The following is an 18,077-nucleotide window of genomic DNA, read 5'->3' as shown; positions in this document are numbered from 1 at the left end:
ACTGACACACACACACACACACACACACACACACACACACACACACACACACACACACACACACACACACTGACACACACACACACACACTCTCTCACTGTCAGACTCAGAGACACACACTCACACTAGTATAGTAACATATCTTCTCAACAATTATTTTACTTTCATCAATGCTATTTACACACTCACACTGTCACTCTTACACACGCACGCACGCACAAACACAAGCACACACAGACACTCTCTCACCGTCAGACTCAAACACACACACTTATAGTAGCATTAACTCTCTCAAAGAAAAACCTACTTCACTTTATTCAATACTATTAACATACTACACACACTCTTTTACTCACACAAACTCTCTGCCTTTCACTCTGACACACACACACACACACACACACACACACACACACACACACACACACACACACACACACACACACACACACACACACTATAATTACCGGTAACATTACATGCCACTTATACGTCAGTGCTTTCTGTTAACCCTGTCGGGCCCCCTACTGTGATTTGCTAAGAGAACAGACCAGCCGGACTGGTCTGGTATTGGTGTTTGGGTGGGTGGGCGTGTGAGCGGGAGAGAGTCATAGTCCATTAACTGACAACCAAACCGTATTCGGTTGTATTTTTACGTAATTGTTGCCGAGTAATGACTTCTATCAGCGCAGAGTCTTTCCGTGGTCTCCCACTGACCGCTGCAGGGTTTTTCAGAGCGCTCTGTGCGCCCTCTAGTGGTGCATCACCGCAGGTGAACCTCCGTGGAGATTGACGTTAGGGTGCGGTAATGTGTGAGGCATGTACCATATCCGACATATCCGCTCTGGCATACCATCATCACACACACACACAGACACAGACACACAGACACACAGACACACAGACACACAGACACACAGACACACAGACACACAGACACACAGACACACAGACACACAGACACACACACACACACACACACACACACACACGCAAATAATCTCTGAGTGTGGGGTGCTGATGTTGTGACTCTAGGTCTGCTGAAGGACACCCTGTCACTCTGACGGATGTCAACATCGGACCAGAGGTCAAAGGTCATAGGAACATGTCACGGACCAGGGGCAAGGGACTTTGACCTTCAGAGGCCAAGACCTCGTCCAGGTGTTACATGTTGTGTTGTGTTGTTGTGTAGTTGTGTAACGGTGTGTGTCTCTGGCCCCCTGCAGCGGGGAGAGCGGAGCCGGGAAGACGGAGAGCACCAAGCTGATCCTCCGCTTCCTGTCGGCCATGAGCCAGACCTCCCTGGAGGCCTCCTCCAGAGACAGGACCGCCCCAGACCGGACCGCCCCAGACCGGACCGCCCCAGACCGGACCGCCCCAGACCGGACCGCCCCAGACAGGACCGCCCCAGACCGGACCCCCTCCCTGGAGGTCTGCTCCAGAGACCGGAACCCCCGAGTGGAGGAGGCCCTGCTGGAGAGCAGGTACACCGCTGTCTGTCTGTCTGTCTGTCTGTCTGTCTGTCTGTCTGTCTGTCTGTCTGTCTGTCTGTCTGTCTGTCTGTCTGCATCTTCTAAGTCTTTGTCCGTCTCTCTAGTGTCTTTCTGTCCGTAGCTAAACCTTCTACTGGTCTGTGTTTAGGCAAGGAGTTTAGTTGAGGCTGCATACTGCTTTGAACTGGTTTTATACTGGTTGCCTTTGGTTCCTACTGGATCCCACTAGTACTTACTAGTTCCTTCTGGTTCCAAGTGGTTCCAACTCGTTCCAACATGTTCCTTCGGGATCCAACAGGTTCCAACTGTCTCATTCTGGTTCCAACTGGTTCCTATTGGTCCCTCAGTCTGCTGCCCAGTCTGTTCTAATCCTCCCCCCCCCCCCCCCCCCCCCCCCCCCTCCTCTCGCCCAGTCCCATCATGGAGGCGTTCGGGAACGCCAAGACGGTCCACAACAACAACTCCTCCCGCTTCGGGAAGCTGGTCCAGCTGCACTTCAGCCAGCGGGGGAACATCCAGGGGGGCCGCATCGTGGACTGTATCCTCCTCTGACAGCCACTTCCTGTCCCGCCCCCTGGGGACAGGAAGCAGGAAGTGCTTGAAGGTCTTTGTGTGCAGGGGAGCGGTGGTTGGGTGGGTGATTGACAGGTTTGTGTGTGTGTGTGTGTGTGTGTGTGTGTGTGTGTGTGTGTGTGTGTGTGTGTGTGTGTGTGTGTGTGTGTGTGTGTGTGTGTGTGTGTGTGTGTGTGTGTGTGTGTGTGTGTGTGTGGGGAGGGGGGGGGGGTCAGGGATCATGGGCGGCCGAGGCCCGATAGGGTAAACAGTTTTGTCCGTCACTCTGTCTGTTGAATTTCTTAACGGACCGTTTTGCTGCCCGCAGACCTGTTAGAAAAGGTGAGATTTTCCTTATATTCTATGTGTGTGTGTATGCCGCTCAGTGTGTTTGTCTGTGTGTATGCCACTTAGTGTTGTGTGTGCGTGTCTGCCTCTCAGTTTGTGTGTGTTTGTGCTAACCAGTGTTTTTTTTGTTCTCTCAGAATCGGGTTGTGCGTCAGAACCCTGGAGAGAGGAACTACCACATCTTCTATGCCCTGCTGGCCGGGACACACACCCCACAGAGAGGTACACACACACACACACACACACACACACACACACACACACACACACACACACACACACACACACACACACACACACACACACTGTTATTTGGTTGTGTTGATGTGTGGTTGTTTTGTTGTTGTGTTGTTGTTCTAGAGGCCCTAGGTCTGACCCATGCAGACCACTACTACTATCTGAAGCAGTCCGGTTGTGTGGACGACAAGACCATCAACGACACACACACCTTCAAGGAGGTCATGGTACGCACGCACACACAAGCACACGCATACACACTCACCTTCCAGGAAGTCATGGAGAGAGAGAGAGAGAGAGAGAGAGAGAGAGAGAGAGAGAGAGAGAGAGAGAGAGAGAGAGAGAGAGAGAGAGAGAGAGAGAGAGAGAGAGAGAGAGAGAGAGAGAGAGAGAGAGAGAGAGAGAGAGAACAATAGGTAAAAAGGGTTAGCGTGCTAGTGGCGATAGATGTTATGAAGTAGAGTCTGAAATGATGGTGGCCTGTGTTGTACATTATTCCCAGAATGCAATGCGCACGACGCAGTTCTCGGAGGAGCACATCGGAGACATCCTGCGCCTCCTGGCGGGGGTCCTCCACGCGGGGAACATCGAGTTCATGACCGCAGGAGGTGCTCAGGTCTCCTCCCCCGCAGGTCAGAGCTCGTCCTCGCTACACACACCTCCTGCTTTCTCTTCTCCCGCTCCTCCTCCCCCTTTCCTTCCTCCTGCGCCTCCTCTTCTCCCCCTCTCCTCTCCTCCTCCTCCTCCTCCTCCTCAGCCCCACGTTCCTCCTCCCCTGCTCGTCCTCCTCCTCTCTCCTCCTCTCTGTCCCCTAATACATCATACATCGGAGGGTTGATACTCATCTTGTGTTCCGGAACAAACCATTCTTTGGTGTGGTGGGGGTGTCGGGTTGACTTTATGAACTCTGTGTCAGCCGGGCCCCAGGATGTAGAGGAACCAGGGGGAGGGCTGAGATCTACCTGAGACCACCTAGGATATTCTGACCCCCAAAACTGTGTGTGTTTGTGTTTGCGTGTATGTGTGTTTGTGTCTGTGTGTGTCTGCCTGTGTGTGTGTGTGTGTGGTCTCCAGCTCTCAGCAGAACGTCGGACCTCCTGGGTCTGAACCCGGAGCAGCTGTCGGAGGTCCTGACCCATCGCTCCATGATCCTCCGAGGAGAGGAGATCTGCACCCCGCTCACCGTGGAGCAGGTCGGTACCGCCGCCACGACACGCTTCAACGTGCTACGACACGCTTCAACGTGCTACGACACGCTTCAACGTGCTACGACATGCTTCAACGTGCTACGACACGCTTCAATGTGCTAGGACATGCGGCGCTTTTTTCTTTACGTCTTCTTCGGGTTCCTACAGTCCATGCAACAAGTAGCGAAATATCAGACGTTTGGTATGCAAGTTACATTATATTTACATTTTCGTAGAGTCGTTGCAACAAGTATAGATATATCGGACGTTAGGTACGCAGGTTACATTAAACTGATATTTCGTAGAGTCGTTGCAACCGTAGAGAAAATATCGTTACATTTCTTGGAATAGAAATCGGACGTTTGTTTTATTAGTTCAAACATTTAACTGAACGTTTTGTTGAATCGTAACATTATGCAGAATAAACATTGGAAGTTTTAATTTTTTTATTATTGAAGAAAATAATCGTACCTAAGTTTCCGTTTGTATAATCATGAAGAATAAACATCCGACGTTTCAGATATTTGTTATGCGTCTGTTTTGTAGAATCGTCAGAATTTGTAGAAAACAAACATTCAGAGCACTTAAAGTCTACTTTAAATATCTTATTTTACTCTGGCATACTTAGCCTGATATCATCCTCGAGATAAATCAGCGTTGGGCCTCGAGTCACCATTAGCGAAAATCAATCATCCTAAATTTAGGGTCCAGAATTCGCCCCCACAACAAACACAAAGCCGAACATTCCTGGGACCTTCCGGTGATTCTGCGGCTGTTGTTGATGTTCGCGGAGGCCTCTGGCCTGTGTTGATCAATCCGACGTGGTGCTGGTGCGGCGGGGTTCACGCTAGCGGCTAAAGGATGCTAATCGCATTGGTCGCGGCCTCGGGGAGGACCTCCTCGCGGCGGGAGGCTCGCTGCGATTTGTTACCAAACACGCGCCTCAGACTCTGAAGAATGAGCCTTTTGTTAGTTTTTGTTTGTTTCCGTTTCGTGAACTAGCTTACAATCCGTCAAAAAGCAACCAGCTAGGGAGTCCTTAATGTCTTAGGTTCAGAGGTTCAGAGGTTAATATGAGGTTGATGTTTGTTAAAGCAATGAATGAATAATGATCTCATGTTGTGAGACCTTCAGCAGTTGTGTCTGGTGTTTATTTTAAGATAAGCAGTCTACAGGGGATATTTGAAATGTAACTTGTGTGTGTGTTTCTGAATGTGTGTGTGTGTGTATGTTTCTGAATGTGTGTATCTGAATGTGCATGTGTGTGTGTTTCGGGGTCTGAATGTGTGTGTTCCTGAACGTGTGTGTGTGTGTGTGTGTGTGTGGGGGTCTGAATGTGTGTGTTCCTGAACGTGTGTGTGTGTGTGTGTGTGTTTCTGAATGTGTTTGTGTGTGTGTTCCTGTATGTGTCAGGCGGTCGACTCCCGGGACTCCATGGCGATGGCGCTGTACTCCCAGTGCTTCGCCTGGATCATCCGCCGCCTCAACGCTCGTATCCGCGGCAACGACGACTTCCTGTCCGTCAGCATCCTGGACATCTTCGGCTTCGAGAACTTCGAGGTCCGTATCACTGGTTGACCCGCAGGTGTCCTCAAACGCTGGCGTGAATGTCAGTTGCCGTGGAGACGCCGTACAGGATGTGGTGGTTAGGGCGTGCTAACGCAGGGCTGTGATGCGTTTCCTGTCCAGGTCAACCGCTTCGAGCAGTTCAACATCAACTACGCCAACGAAAAGCTGCAGGAGTACTTCAACAAGCACATCTTCTCCCTGGAGCAGCTGGAGTACAACAGGTACGTCCAGGGGGGGGGGGGGGGGGGGGGGTGTGATGGCTGGACTGATCTGTCCGTCATACGTCTGGGTGGACACGCCCCCTTGTGATGTCACCTAAGGGTCGATTAGGAAAATGTTAGTAACGGCTGATCAACAGGGTTAGGGTTAGGGTTAACCACCCACTTGGTGGTTAAACAGGGTTCCTAATAGAGGCCACAGAAAGGTCATATTGTGATGTGATAGATTAGGTGATGGCGGATGGATAATAATAATAATAATTGATTGAATTTATATAGCGCTTTTCTAGACACTCAAAGACGTTTTACAGTGAAGGGGGGACCTCACTAACAACCACCAGTGTAGCAACCCACTTGGGTGATGCACGGCAGCCAATCCGCGTCAGAACGCTCACCACACACCAGCTTGAGGTGGAGAGTGAGGGAATTAATGAGTCAGCCAATTATACAGGAGGATGATTAGGGTGCCAGATTGAATGAGCCTGGTTGGGCCAGGACACCGGGGAAACCCCTGCTCTTTGCGATAAGTGCCCTGGGATCTTTTATGACCTCAGTGAGTCAGGACCTCGGTTTTACGTCTACTCCGAAGGACAGCGCCTTCCACAGCACAGCGTCCCTGTCACTGCACTGGGGCATCGGGATTGATGTTATGGCCAGAGGGAAGAGTGCCACCTATTGGCCACCACCCAACACCACTTACAGCACCTGGTATTCCCAGGCGGTCTCGCATCCAAGTACTAACCAGGCCCGACCATGCTTAGCTTCCGAAATGAGATGAGATCGGGGGTGTCCATGGTGGTAAGGCTATGGTGTTAGGATGATGAGGGGACGGAGGAGAGACAATGAAGTGGTGGAGGAAGGACGATAAGGGGATTGAGGTTAGATAGTGAGGTGATGGAGGAGAGATAGTGAGTGGAAGCATGAGAGTTAGTGAGGGGAAGCATGAGAGTTAGTGAGGCGAAGGAGGAGAGATAGTGAGGCGAAGGAGGAGAGATAGTGAGGCGAAGGGGGAGAGATAGTGGAGGAATGACAAAGAAGTGACGGAGGTATATAACAATGGTATGTGTGTGCGTGTGTGTGTGTGTGTGTGTGTGTGTGGTTTCTCCAGGGAAGGCCTAGTGTGGCAGGACATCAACTGGATGGACAACGGAGAATGTCTGGACCTCATCGAGAAGGTACGTAAGGACCTCTTCAGGACTCTGATAGGACGGGACCCGGGTGATCAGCTGATCAATAGTATTGATACTTACGACGGGGGCCGTGATCATGGCAGTCGCTCGGGGAAACCGCCAAAGTACTGGCGTGGGAGGTGACGATGATGATGGTGGTGTTGGTGGTGCTGATGATGAATGCTCTGTTTCCATAGAAACTGGGCCTCCTGGCTTTGATCAACGAGGAGAGCCACTTCCCCAAGGCCACCGACGGCACCCTGCTGGAGAAACTCCACAGTCAGCACTCGGTGAGCACCTGCCGCAGACTTCCTGCCGCCCACTTCCTGTTTCCAGGGGAGCACCACGGTGTGCATCAGAGGACGGGCCCTCTACAGGTTAAACACTGCTACTGCGTACCAAGCCTCTGATGGGCCCACGGGGTCACCCGGTCACCTGCTGGTTCAGCAGGGATGCGCCACACCTGTCCTCCGTTAGCTACATTAGCTACGTTAGCCACTACACACACACACCGCTACGTACTGGGCTGAAACAACAACTGTAGTGGATACCATTAGCGACGGAGCATGGCTAACGCAGTGTCTTGTTTGTCTTCATCTCAAGGGATGTGTGTTGTCCGTATTAAGTCTTCTTGGAAGTACTGAGGACATGTTCTGCCCTCACTAAGTACTGATCACAGGCGCACCCCCTCACAGCCGCGGGTTCAGAAAGACAGAAAGACACTCTCTCTGCTCTATACCAGCTCATCCCGGGATAGAAGCTTCTGACTCTGAAATGATCTAAGAAGGAGATAGCATCTCTCACCCCTGACCTTTCACCCCTCGTGGTTCCACCTGCAGACGTTATAATGGACACTTGGGTCTTGTGAAGATCTTTGCACTCGATAAAGACCAGCTGACACAAGTGGAGGTCAGCTGGGCTTAATGAAGTCCAAAGAACTACACAAGGAAGAGGACGCTCTCTGCAGGTTAAACACTGCCACTACATCTGAACGTCTGGTGGTCGGCACGGAACTCCTAGAGCACCTGCATGTTTGGGTGTGTTGTGTGATGTTGTTGTGTGACTGTGTTGTGTGATGTTGTTGTGTGACCGTGTTGTGTGATGTTGTTGTGTGACTGTGTTGTGTGACGTTGTTGTGTGAGTGTTGTGGGACTGTGTACGAGGTTTGTGTTGAGCCGAGGCAGGACTCTCCCAGTCAGAGAGGAGAGAGTGTCTCTTCCTGCACGAGGACTCACTTTGTTTTCCCCTCTGCAGAAAAACTCGTTCTACGTGAAGCCCCGTGTGGCGGTCCACTACTTCGGAGTCAAGCACTACGCCGGAGAGGTACTGAGGCAGAAGCACTATAGCATGGCTTAGCTTAGATGAGCATAGCTTAGCATAGCATTGCACGGAATATTATAAATGGTAAATGGACTGCATTTATATAGCGCTTTTTTCTAACCAGAGGCCCCCCCAAATCACTTCACAATATTGCCTGACATTCACCCATCCATGCAAGGCGAGAGCCAGCTCGTCAGAGCAGGTCCGCAGTTTGATCCCCGGCTGCAATCATGCAGTTACCAGCCCACCCGCTCTAACTCCTGAGCTACATGCCGCCCATAATTGTATAGTATAGCATCATAGTAGGTCCAAGAGTAACCCCGGAGCCAGCAGTCCTACTGTGCTATTGCAGAACCTCTAGACCAGACGGCAGGTCTCCCCCTGCTGGTGTGTTCAGGTAGTGTTAACCCCTCTCTGTCTCCCCCTGCTGGTGTGTTCAGGTAGTGTTAACCCCTTTCTGTCTCCCCCTGGTGGTGTGTTCAGGTAGTGTACGACGTTCGGGGCATGCTGGAAAAGAACAGAGACACGTTCCGCGATGATGTCCTCAACCTGTTGAGAGAGAGCCGGTCAGTAGTTCAGCGCCAACCTCGCTTTACCTTCTCTGTGATTGGTTTAGGCTTTGTCCAATTGTGTATTGCACTTTATTTTCATTATATTGTAGTGTAGTTTAGTGATCACACTATATATTTGTGTATTACACTGATGTTAAGTTTGCAGCCCTGTATTAAACTATTAATTTGTATGTTTTAGTGCATCTTCTAGGTATTTCCTACTTAAGTAATTTCGAAAGGTACTCCCATCTACTTAAGTGTATTTTAGGTTATTTCGCTCTAACTTTGTGTTTTTTTGTGTATTTCCAAATATTTACTTGTATCATCTAATTCAGTGTACTGCCTGTAAGTCAGTGTATTTCAGTACATTTCAGGTTATCTTAGCTTACTACCCTGTAAGTCAGTGTACTGTGGCATATTTCCGTGTGTATTCCATGCATTTCCATGTATTTAAGGTCTGTTGTGCGCCTGCAGATTGGACTTTGTGTACGACCTGTTTGAGCACGTGTGTAGCCGCAGCGGTGGGGACACCCTGAAGACCAGCGTCAAGCACCGCCGGCCCACTGTCAGCTCCCAGTTCAAGGTGAGGGTACCAGTAGGCCCACTGTCAGCTCCCAGTTCAAGGTGAGGCTACCAGTAGGCCCACTGTCAGCTCCCAGTTCAAGGTGAGGCTACCAGTAGGCCCACTGTCAGCTCCCAGTTCAAGGTGAGACTACCAGTAGGCCCACTGTCAGCTCCCAGTTCAAGGTGAGACTACCAGTAGGCCCACTGTCAGCTCCCAGTTCAAGGTGAGACTACCAGTAGGCCCACTGTCAGCTCCCAGTTCAAGGTGAGACTACCAGTAGGCCCACTGTCAGCTCCCAGTTCAAGGTGAGACTACCAGTAGGCCCACTGTCAGCTCCCAGTTCAAGGTGAGGCTACCAGTAGGCCCACTGTCAGCTCCCAGTTCAAGGTGAGACTACCAGTAGGCCCACTGTCAGCTCCCAGTTCAAGGTGAGACTACCAGTAGGCCCACTGTCAGCTCTCAGTTCAAGGTGAGGCTACCAGTAGGCCCACTGTCAGCTCCCAATTCAAGGTGAGGCTACCAGTAGGCCCAATGTCAGCTCCCAGTTCAAGGTGAGGCTACCAGTAGGCCCACTGGCTCATGCAGTCTACAAGTACTGCATGCAATGCACAAATACTGTACGTTCTCTTGAAATACTGTATGTACTCTTCGAACATTGAGGATAGTTCTATAGACTGCATTAAGGGTCATACGACAAACACAACCAGTCACCAATTAACCAATTACCGAAATCACCAATTAAGCATCACACAAAGAATTGGTGAAATGTTTAACCAAAACCCAAACACACACACGGAAGCAGTGAGGTCCTGGTGGTGGCGAGGGTCAGACCTCTCACTCCTCTACTCCGTCTCCTCACTCCTCTGCTCTGTCTCCTTGTCTCCTCTCCTCAGAACTCCCTCCACTCTCTGATGGCGTCGCTAAGCTCCTCCCATCCCTTCTTCGTCCGCTGCATCAAACCAAACACACACAAGGTTGGAGCTGAACCGCGCGCGCGCGCACACACACACACACACACACACACACACACACACACACACACACACACACACACACACACACACACACACACACACACACACACACACACACACACACACACACACATAGATGCAGGATCGTTATCTCCCGCATCGGCGCAATGTTTATTGTTGTCATAAACTATTTTTTTTTTTACTTCATTGGAGTATCGTTTTAACCAGAACAACGCCCTCTAGAGGATGTTTTGCTCAACGTCCATTCCAACGTAAAGGACGCATGAAAGTACGAGGCGGGGACGGTTAGAACGTTGATAACGTACATCTCTATTTACGCACGAAGTGGGAGCACAACTTAAGGCATGTCACACACACACACACACACACACACACACATGCTAGGACACGTCACAAACTCGCTCTCTTAGACATGTCACAAACGCACACACAGACACACAAACGCTAGGCCATGACACACACAAACATTAGGACATGTCACAAACACACACACACACATACACACAGACACATACACCCAACCCCCCCCCCCCACACACACACACACACTAGGTAGGACTTGTCATACACACACACACACACAATCCTCATCTTCAATTCACACACTCCTCTCCGGCGACCCAGCGAGAGAAGGCCCCTGCTGGGTTCCCTGTGACTTGTGACCCCTGGTTGCCAAGCAACAGGCTGGGCAGGGGGATGTGAATGTCAACGTGAGGTTGATCCGGGTCTGGAGCTCAACTCTACAGTTCAACCAGAGTGCACACCGCTTTGAGTACTGCAGTGTGTAGTACATCCAGGCGTAGTACTCACTACAACATGGTATTTGCAGTGAGTTTTAGATAAAAGCTAATGTTATTATTATATACATGTACACACGCACACGCGCACACACATGCACAGTTCGAACTGTGCACATGCACGCACACTTACACCTAGATTCTCCAGCATCATTCGTGTGATGTGTTAGTATTTGGTGCATACTCAAGCTAGCTGTATGTGTTTGCGTGTGCTACGCTAGCCTGTGCTAGCCACCGTAGGCCAGCTGCTCGGTGGGACTTTATGAGGGGGAGTTGTCCGTCTGGCCTTCCCCTCCGACAGCAGGTAAACTGGCTAATGGCTTCTGATTGGTCCTTAATGGATCAAGTACGGGGACGGGGGCGGAGTCAGGGGGGGTTCGCCATGCAGCTTGTGTCGGGGGTTGGGTCCCCTTAACAGGCCCCAAGAGGCGTCCGTGTTGTCTGCCTGAATGGAATGAGGGTCATTAGCTGTGTGTGTGTGTGTGTGTGTGTGTGCGTGTGCGTGCGTGCGTGCGTGCGTGCGTGCGTGCGCGCGCGCGCGCGTGTAATCTGTTCATGGATTTTATGCGTTGTGTCGATATATTGATACCTGACCCCCGACATCTGCACTGTGACCTTTGACCCCATGGGCGTGATGTCCCAGCTGTCCCATGGGTATTTAAAGACACACTTTGATATTGATTAATATTAATAGCTGATAATAAATCCTCATTTGACTCAAGTCCAGCTTGATTTAGCTCTTGAACTGATCATTAGTATAAATATCTCTGCGTATAGATAGAGATTTATTGGTGTTTTTTATCAAAACAACATGTCATTAAGGAGCAGGTAGGGGTTAGACAGTACAGAGACAGGTCATTAAGGAGCAGGTAGGGGTTAGACAGTACAGAGACAGGTCATTAAGGAGCAGGTAGGGGTTAGTCAGTACAGAGACAGGTCATTAAGGAGCAGGTAGGGGTTAGACAGTACAGAGACAGGTCATTAAGGAGCAGGTAGGGGTTAGACAGTAGAGAGACAGGTCATTAAGGATCAGGTAGGGGTTGGACAGTACAGAGACAGGTCATTAAGGAGCAGGTAGGGGATAGGGGTCATCTTGCTCGAGGAGGCCTACAGGTACACTGCGGAATCAGGGGATCGAACCCACAACCTTATAGCTGTGAGGGCAGGACCTCGACCACTAGACTATGTTCCCAACTGCAACCAACGTGGACTTGTTCTGCTCTCCTCCTGATGGTTTTGATCTCAGACCTCTTGAACCACCATCAGACCGGGTTGAGTCGAACCCTGAGATGAGGTGGTTGTCTTAGGTTGAAGGGTTGGGCTGTCTGGGGTGTGTGTCTGTGTGTATGTGTGTGATGCTTGGTTTGAAAGTAAACAGATTTGGTCCTTCATAGAACACGCCTACACACACACACACACACACACACACACACACACACACACACACACACACACACACACACACAACTACACAGGCACGCACACACACGCACACACCCCTCCCCCACATGCATCACATCGTAGATCTCATCACATCCATCACATTCTCTCTCTGTTTCATGTCGCCCTTTGTCCTTAATATTATCTGTCTCTGTCTCACAGTATCTCTCTCTCTCTCTCTCTCTCTCTCTCTCTCTCTCTCTCTCTCTCTCTCTCTCTCTCTCTCTCTCTCTCTCTCTCTCTCTCTCTCTCTCTCTCTCTCTCTCTGTCTCTGTCTCTGTCTCTCTCTCCCTGTCTCTCTCTCTCTCTCTGTCTCTGTCTCTCTCTCCCTGTCTCTCTCTCTCTCTCTGTCTCTGTCTCTGTCTCTCTCTCCCTGTCTCTCTCTCCCTGTCTCTCTCTCCCTGTCTCCCTGTCTCTCTCTCTCCCTCCCTGTCTCCCTCTGATACACACAATCCTCTCTGTCAAACAAGTGGCCGCACAAATTAGCCTCAGTAAGAGATGGGTTACCATAGTAACACCCGTCACTGAAGACCTCCCCCCCCCCCCTCCAGCCCACCTCCCCCTTTCCACACACACACACACACACACACACACACACACACACACACACACACACACACACACACACACACACACACACACACACACTCAGAAGGGGGAGTGGACTGAGCATTGGGAGCCTTTGTTCAGCGTGGCGATGGCAGTGTGCGTGTGTGTGAGTCCCTGAGAGTGAGTGTGTGTTGACGAGAGGGACCACAGCGCCCGGGTCTTTGGGGAACTTTCCGGACCTTTCCCTCTGCGCGCCGGGGTTCGGCTCCAGGATGAGGTGCCTCCGTGCACGGTAAGGTCCACATGCGTCGCACGGCTGCGTGCTCTTACTCTGACACCACCACAACGTGGTCCTTTCAAAATAAGAGCCCGGGGACACGAGGGTCTCTGGGAGGGCAGGCGGGTCGGTGGAAAGAGGGTTAGGGGTTCTGTGGGTGTCTGAGGAGTGGTGGGTTGTGTGTTGTGTTGTGGGGTGTGTTGCTGTGTGTGTGTGTGTGTGTGTGTGTGTGTGTGTTGTGTGTTGTGTTATGGTGTGTGTTGTATTGCTGTGTGTGTCGAAGAGTTGCGGGTGTGTTGCAGTGTGTTTCATTGGAGCGCTGTGTGTTGCGGGGTGTGTTGTGTTGCTGTGTGTTGCGGGGTGTGTTGTGTTGCAGTGTGTGTCATTGGCGTGCTGTGTGTTGCGTGGTGTGTTGTGTTGCTGGTTGTACTGGTGTCGGTGGTAGCGCTGTGTGTTGCGGGGTGTGTTGTGTTGCTGGTTGTACTGGTGTCGGTGATAGCGCTGGTCTTACGGTGTAGCGCCAGGCGGGACACGTGTTGAATCAGACAGATTGTTAGGGAACATACTCTACATTGGTCTGTTTCTCTGCCTGACTGTCTCTGTCTGCCTGTATCTGTCTGTCTGTCTGTCTCTCTGCCTGTGTGTCTGTCGGTCTGTCTGTCTCTGTCTCTGTCTCTCTAGCTGTCTCTCTCTCTAGCTGTCTTTCTCTCTCTCTCTAGCTGTCTCTCTCTCTAGCTGTCTCTCTCTCTCTCTCTCTCTCTCTCTAGCTGTCTCTCTCTCTAGCTGTCTCTCTCTCTCTCTAGCTCTCTCTCTCTCTCTTTCTCTCTAGCTGTCTCTCTCTCTCTCTAGCTGTCTCTCTCTCTCTCTCTCTCTAGCTGTCTCTCTCTGTCTCTGTCTCTCTCTGTCTCTCTGTCTCTCTGTCTCTCTGTCTCTCTCGCTCTCTCTCTCTGTCTATGATGCAGTATAATATGCTCCATGTCTGGTCTATGTCAATAGTCTCACCTCTGGACTCCTCCCCCCTCCCCTCCATCAGCCTATCAGAGAGGCGGTCTGGTTAGACTCCTCCCCACTGCTCCTCTGGGTAGTCCGCCGCGGGTCCAGGTGGATCGGCTCTCAGCTTGACTCCTGAACTGCTCTGATCCGTTGTGGTTCGGATTAGGATTGGGATCCTTAGGTAGTTAGATGTTCCTAATCAGAGACGTCTGTGAAGCCGAGCCTCTCCAAATCTGGGTTTTCAAAGACCCCCGGGAACACCCCCCCCCCCTCCCCCCCTTCCTTTATCCAGCTGAAAGCCCAAGGAGAAGTCTCTATCCAAAGCGACAAATCATGAATGCAGAGACATGTCATTAATCGAGCAAGTAAGGGTTAGACAGTACAGAGACAGGTCATTAAGGAGCAGGTAGGGGTTAGACAGTACAGAGACGGGTCATTAAGGAGGAGGCAGGGGTTAGACAGTACAGAGACGGGTCATTAAGGAGAAGGTAGGAGTTAGACAGTCCAGAGACGGGTCATTAAGGAGAAGGTAGGAGTTAGACAGTCCAGAGACGGGTCTTTAAGGAGCAGGTAGGGGTTAGACACAGGTCATTAAGGAGCAGGTAGGGGTTAGACAATACAGAGACAGACAGGTGTACCAAGAACCTTTCAGCTTGGAGTCAACACCTTGGACTACACCACAACACCCCCCCTCCGGTTTGGTAAAATGTCTTTATGTCCATCGAGATGTGGAATACAAACAGGTTTCTTGTGTGTGGGTGACTGACTGAGTGAGAGAGAGACTTCCTGACACCAGCTCTTGTTTTTGTGACATTCAAAGCTCTTCTATTATGCTAATGGCGGCTATGCTAATGAGGGCCCTCTGGGACCAATGGCAGATAATGGCCGTCTTTGAGGCCCCAGGGCCGGTGCTGTTGGGGGGGCCTTGATAAAGGGATCTTTAGGAGGGGGCCTGAAAGCTTCCTGTTGTCCCGACGCCCCCCTGCACCCCAGAGGTGACTCCGGGTTAGGGGGACTGAATGGGGCTCCCTCCAGTGGAAAGGTCGTCGCCGCGGCAACAGAAGACGCCAGTGTCCTCCGCTAGCTGGGCCCTGTCGCGCGCTACGCACCCGCACGTCCACCGCTGGCCCTAGGTCAGAGGTCACGGCAGAACACGAACTTGTGTGTGTGTGTGTGTGTGTGTGTGTGTGTGTGTGTGTGTGTGTGTGTGTGTGTGTGTGTGTGTGTGTGTGTGTGTGTGTGTGTGTGTGTGTGTGTGTGTGTGTGTGTGTGTGTGTGTGTGATGTGCATTTGGCAGTTTCAAGAAGCAGAATCTGAAGTTTGGACGTCACGCATCCACCGTCTATTAGCATAGTGCGGTTAGCTTTTCGCTAACGAGGCGTCAGTCTTCTCGCCTTTGGACATCCCAACATTCCATCACAGCTCATTATCATAATGTACGAGCCAATCACAGTATAGTACATCACTCTGTCCTGCCATGACATGGAAATACGTCAATCCACGGAGCACATCGTATTTCCTGTAGTTTTTCAGTGGTTTGGGAATCTTGAAGTGATCTTGTAGTAGTTTCCCAATCCTGGGTCCTGAAGTGGTCATCTAGCAGTTCTCCGCGTTGCCCTGATCCAAAGTGGCCTCTCCGGTGTCCAGATCCAAAATGGCCTGCACCGAGCCTGCTGTGGTCTGAGCCTGCTGTGTGTGTGTGTCATCAGATGCCCGAGCAGTTCAACGCGGTGGTGGTGCTGAACCAGCTCCGCTACTCTGGGATGCTGGAGACAGTGAAGATCCGGCAGCACGGCTTCCCCATCCGGAGGCCCTTCCAGGACTTCTGCTGCAGGTCGGTACCCCCCCCCTTCCCCTCCCCCTCCCCCCGCCTCTCAGCTCCTCAGCATCCGCATGGTCACCATGGCAACGGGATTTATAGAGTGAAACCACAAACTATGGGACTTTACTACACTGCACTAATAGAGTACTACTATACTACAGAACTATACTACTACAGTACTACTATACTACAGAACTATACTACTACAGTACTACTATACTACGGAACTATACTACCACAGTACTACAGTATTACTATAATACAGAACTATACTACTACAGTACTACAGTATTACTATACTATTAAACCAGTTTTGGGGAGTAACGGAATACATGTACCAGCGTAACGTATTCAGAATAAAAATAATAAGAAACTGTATTCCGTTAGTTACAACTTAAATAGTTGGTATTTAGAATACAGTGACATTGTTGAAATCAACGAATTACATGACGATACTTCTGCTACACACGTTTATTCGTGCTTTCACACCAACAGCATTTAGTGCGCACTATACGAGTTGGGTCCCTTGGTTCGGTACGTTTGCGTTGGTGTGAATGCAACCACCTCACGTTGATGCGCACCACATCAGCCGGCCGAGACCTCCCTGAAGAGGTGGTCTCGGTTTGCTTCCAAGAGATTTGAAAGCGAGCGCACCTCGGTCCGATCCAGTTCTAAAAAGCATATGCCTCCGAAACAGGCACCCGCACAGCCGCGCACATTATGGGAATTATTGTTTGATTAGCGGTAACTCCAAGACTATAAGCACATTGAAAGACCGTCGGGGAAAGAGCGTTATTTTTACCCCGCCCCAGACCTTTTTGTCCATGATTTAACGATCTTCACACACATGTGCGTTGTTGACAAATTCTGGGACTGCTGCGATTGCAATGTGAAAAGGAACCGCTCCAAACTAAAAAATAAATATTTAGGGCAATAAAGGGCATATGAATACGCCCTAAATAGTCTCACTCTATCTCTATCGCTCTCTCTCTCGCTTTCGCTCTCTCTCTGGCTCTGTCTATCTCTCTCTCTCTCTCTCGCTCTCGCTCTCTCTCTGGCTCTCTTTCTCTCTCTCTCTCTCTCCAAGGTGATTTTTGAGTAAATAAATAAACTGAAAAGGGAAAATTTGTCAATTTGTCTGTTGGAAATATCTTTTGCAAAAACATAGCCTTATAGCCTTTGTTCCTCTACAGTAAATTATATTCATTCATTGCACTTTCGGGGAGACTTGGGCTACATTCAGCCAGTTGGAACAGAAGAACACACCAGAATAGACGTGTTTAGTATGCAGGATTTGATGCCGCATTCCTACACTTATAAAATGCAATTCAATGTGGAAGTAATCAAAGTATTCAGAATACAATTCTTAGATTGAGTAATGTGACGGAATACGTTACATATTACATTTTTGGCATGTATTCTGTATTCTGTAACTGGATACATTGTAAAAGTGTCCTTCCCAACACTCTACTATACTAATACACTAGTACAGTACTACTACAGTAATACTATACTACAGTACTACACTACTGCAGAACTATACTACTACGCTTATACAGTAATACAGCACTACTGTAATAGTAAACTGCATAATATTTAGGGTAATAAATCAAGGCCTTTCCGGTTGCTGTGACGAGAAAGAAAAGGGAGTCCTGTCCCGGTCAGAGCGCAGCTGTGCAGGACGCGTTCTCTCTGCTGCCAGTGGGGCGTTAACCCTTTGAGCCCTGCCTGGTTCTCTCGAGTCATGTGCAATGTTGCAGTGCCATTGTTTTTTTGCTTGTTGAGCTGCTTGTTGAGGCTCACTTAGGCCCGCAGACTAAACTATGCAGTTGAGATATTTTCCCTCTGCAATACTGAAAATGCAAGACTTGTTCCCTAGGTCAATGTTTGGGAACAAATTAGTGTAGGAATATCAGAAATGACATCTTTGCATCATTAATCTACAACTTAAACGTAGAGTATCTGTTGATTCATTACCTACACAAAAAAGATAAT

At 50.1% G+C, this 18,077-nt stretch overlaps 1 protein-coding gene and 1 pseudogene across 6 annotated transcripts in view; one reads left to right on the top strand and one right to left on the bottom strand.

The window, feature by feature from the left end:
* myo10 (myosin X) overlaps nt 1–18,077 on the top strand; it is a 93,461-nt gene that overhangs the window by 53,092 nt on the left and 22,292 nt on the right. For all 6 annotated transcript variants that reach the window (XR_003977540.1, XR_003977539.1, XR_003977541.1 and 3 more), the window contains exons 5-20: nt 1,227–1,484; nt 1,907–2,031; nt 2,374–2,387; nt 2,531–2,615; nt 2,754–2,857; nt 3,133–3,262; nt 3,705–3,823; nt 5,231–5,377; nt 5,507–5,607; nt 6,713–6,779; nt 6,971–7,063; nt 8,028–8,096; nt 8,577–8,659; nt 9,119–9,227; nt 10,103–10,183; nt 15,970–16,094. Coding sequence is in view for 1 of the 6 variants with exons in the window: in XM_030362647.1 (XP_030218507.1) it covers nt 1,227–1,484; nt 1,907–2,031; nt 2,374–2,387; nt 2,531–2,615; nt 2,754–2,857; nt 3,133–3,262; nt 3,705–3,823; nt 5,231–5,377; nt 5,507–5,607; nt 6,713–6,779; nt 6,971–7,063; nt 8,028–8,096; nt 8,577–8,659; nt 9,119–9,227; nt 10,103–10,183; nt 15,970–16,094 (1,710 nt within the window). In the remaining 5 variants the exon portion in view is untranslated. The remainder of the gene's footprint in view (nt 1–1,226; nt 1,485–1,906; nt 2,032–2,373; nt 2,388–2,530; nt 2,616–2,753; nt 2,858–3,132; nt 3,263–3,704; nt 3,824–5,230; nt 5,378–5,506; nt 5,608–6,712; nt 6,780–6,970; nt 7,064–8,027; nt 8,097–8,576; nt 8,660–9,118; nt 9,228–10,102; nt 10,184–15,969; nt 16,095–18,077) is intronic.
* On the bottom strand, nt 6,298–6,415 carry LOC115549697 (uncharacterized; annotated as a pseudogene).

The sequence above is a fragment of the Gadus morhua genome, chromosome 8, assembly GCF_902167405.1.
Source record: "Gadus morhua chromosome 8, gadMor3.0, whole genome shotgun sequence".
Lineage (NCBI taxonomy): Eukaryota > Metazoa > Chordata > Actinopteri > Gadiformes > Gadidae > Gadus > Gadus morhua.
This window is presented reverse-complemented; position numbering and strand designations above follow the sequence as displayed.